This window comes from Lottia gigantea, assembly GCF_000327385.1.
Source record: "Lottia gigantea unplaced genomic scaffold LOTGIsca_11354, whole genome shotgun sequence".
NCBI classification, from domain to species: domain Eukaryota; kingdom Metazoa; phylum Mollusca; class Gastropoda; family Lottiidae; genus Lottia; species Lottia gigantea.
Genome location: NW_008707091.1, coordinates 1 through 1,291, shown reverse-complemented (window position 1 = coordinate 1,291; position 1,291 = coordinate 1). Strand labels below are relative to the sequence as shown.

General features: G+C 37.6%; 1 protein-coding gene across 1 annotated transcript; it reads right to left on the bottom strand.

Annotated features, from left to right (window-relative positions):
- Positions 1–200: 200 nt before the first annotated feature.
- On the bottom strand, positions 201–1,134 carry LOTGIDRAFT_177011 (hypothetical protein; the record flags this gene model as incomplete). The annotated part of the gene is made up of 2 exons (XM_009047564.1): positions 201–352; positions 927–1,134. Coding segments are annotated over 2 exons (360 nt in total), but the record flags the coding sequence as incomplete, so codon positions are not given.
- Between the last annotated feature and the right edge of the window lie 157 nt (positions 1,135–1,291).

Here is a 1,291-nt window from a genome sequence, read left to right as displayed (position 1 = left end):
CACAAAAAAACTCCTTAAAGACATAACTCTTTGAAATCATTTGTTGTTTATACTTAGTAAATTTCTGTAGACAATATACGCAGCCAGGTGATTAATTTCTTCAACACTAGCGGCTGCTTATCCGGCCACAAAATATGTGATATGATACCTCAGTGACCAGTGACGCAGGCTTGACCAAGTGATGTCACATAACATTAATGTCATTGCGAGAGTTCTACGTTATTTACACTCAGTTTTCTAAGGGTTAAGAATAACACTGACCATGTAGAGAGTGGTGGAGTAGAGGTAATACATCGTAACCCAGCACCAACCGTCACCAGAAAACAGCTGACTACACACGCTACACGCAAACCTGAAAAAAACATCGCACAAATCCTTAGTTAACATATCTAATTATCTTAACCTTTAACTTGCACCTTGTTTTATCATAAATCTTTACTTTGTGACCTTGGCCAGTGCTTTATGAGACTGTTTTAATCATCATCTAACACTGATATCTTTACTTTGTGACCTGGGCCAGTGCTTTATGAGACTGTTTTAATCATCATCTAACACTGATATCTTTACTTTGTGACCTGGGCCAGTGCTTTATGAGACTGTTTTAATCATCATCTAACACTGATAACTTTACTTTGTGACCTGGGCCAGTGCTTTATGAGACTGTTTTAATCATCATCTAACGCTGATATCTTTACTTTGTGACCTGGGCCAGTGCTTTATGAGATTGTTTTAATCATCATCTAACACTGATATCTTTACTTTGTGACCTGGGCCAGTGCTTTTACGAGAATATGTTCTCATCATCTTCTAACACTAATTTATATAATGTAGGGTTAATAGTAAGGGGGGATAACTAAACCATTCTGTCCAATACCGTCAAAAAACAACGAAAAATACAGGGTCAGAGAGTCAGAGTAAATTATCACCTTTAACGTCTATCATCCAAGAAAAGAAAACTCCGCTGATTAAATACGAGATCGGCCCCCAGTTTGTTAAGAGACCAATATCAGCGTTGGACCAACCAAACGCTTCCGTGGCTGAATCAGCTATTGGTCCCCAAGTATTCCAGATTAAATTCTGACTTGCAGCAAAGAAACCAAACATCACTAAAACATACCATCTTCTCTTGTACACCTGAAAAATATTACACAAATCTGTATTTCGTTAATCTGGTTTAAACCATTTTTAAATTCACACATGTTGAAATCCTGCTAAACCGGCACAGATCAATGAAGAGAGGAGCAATTTCAAAGCCTCTAGGGTTTGATATCCACACAATTCATCATCGTTT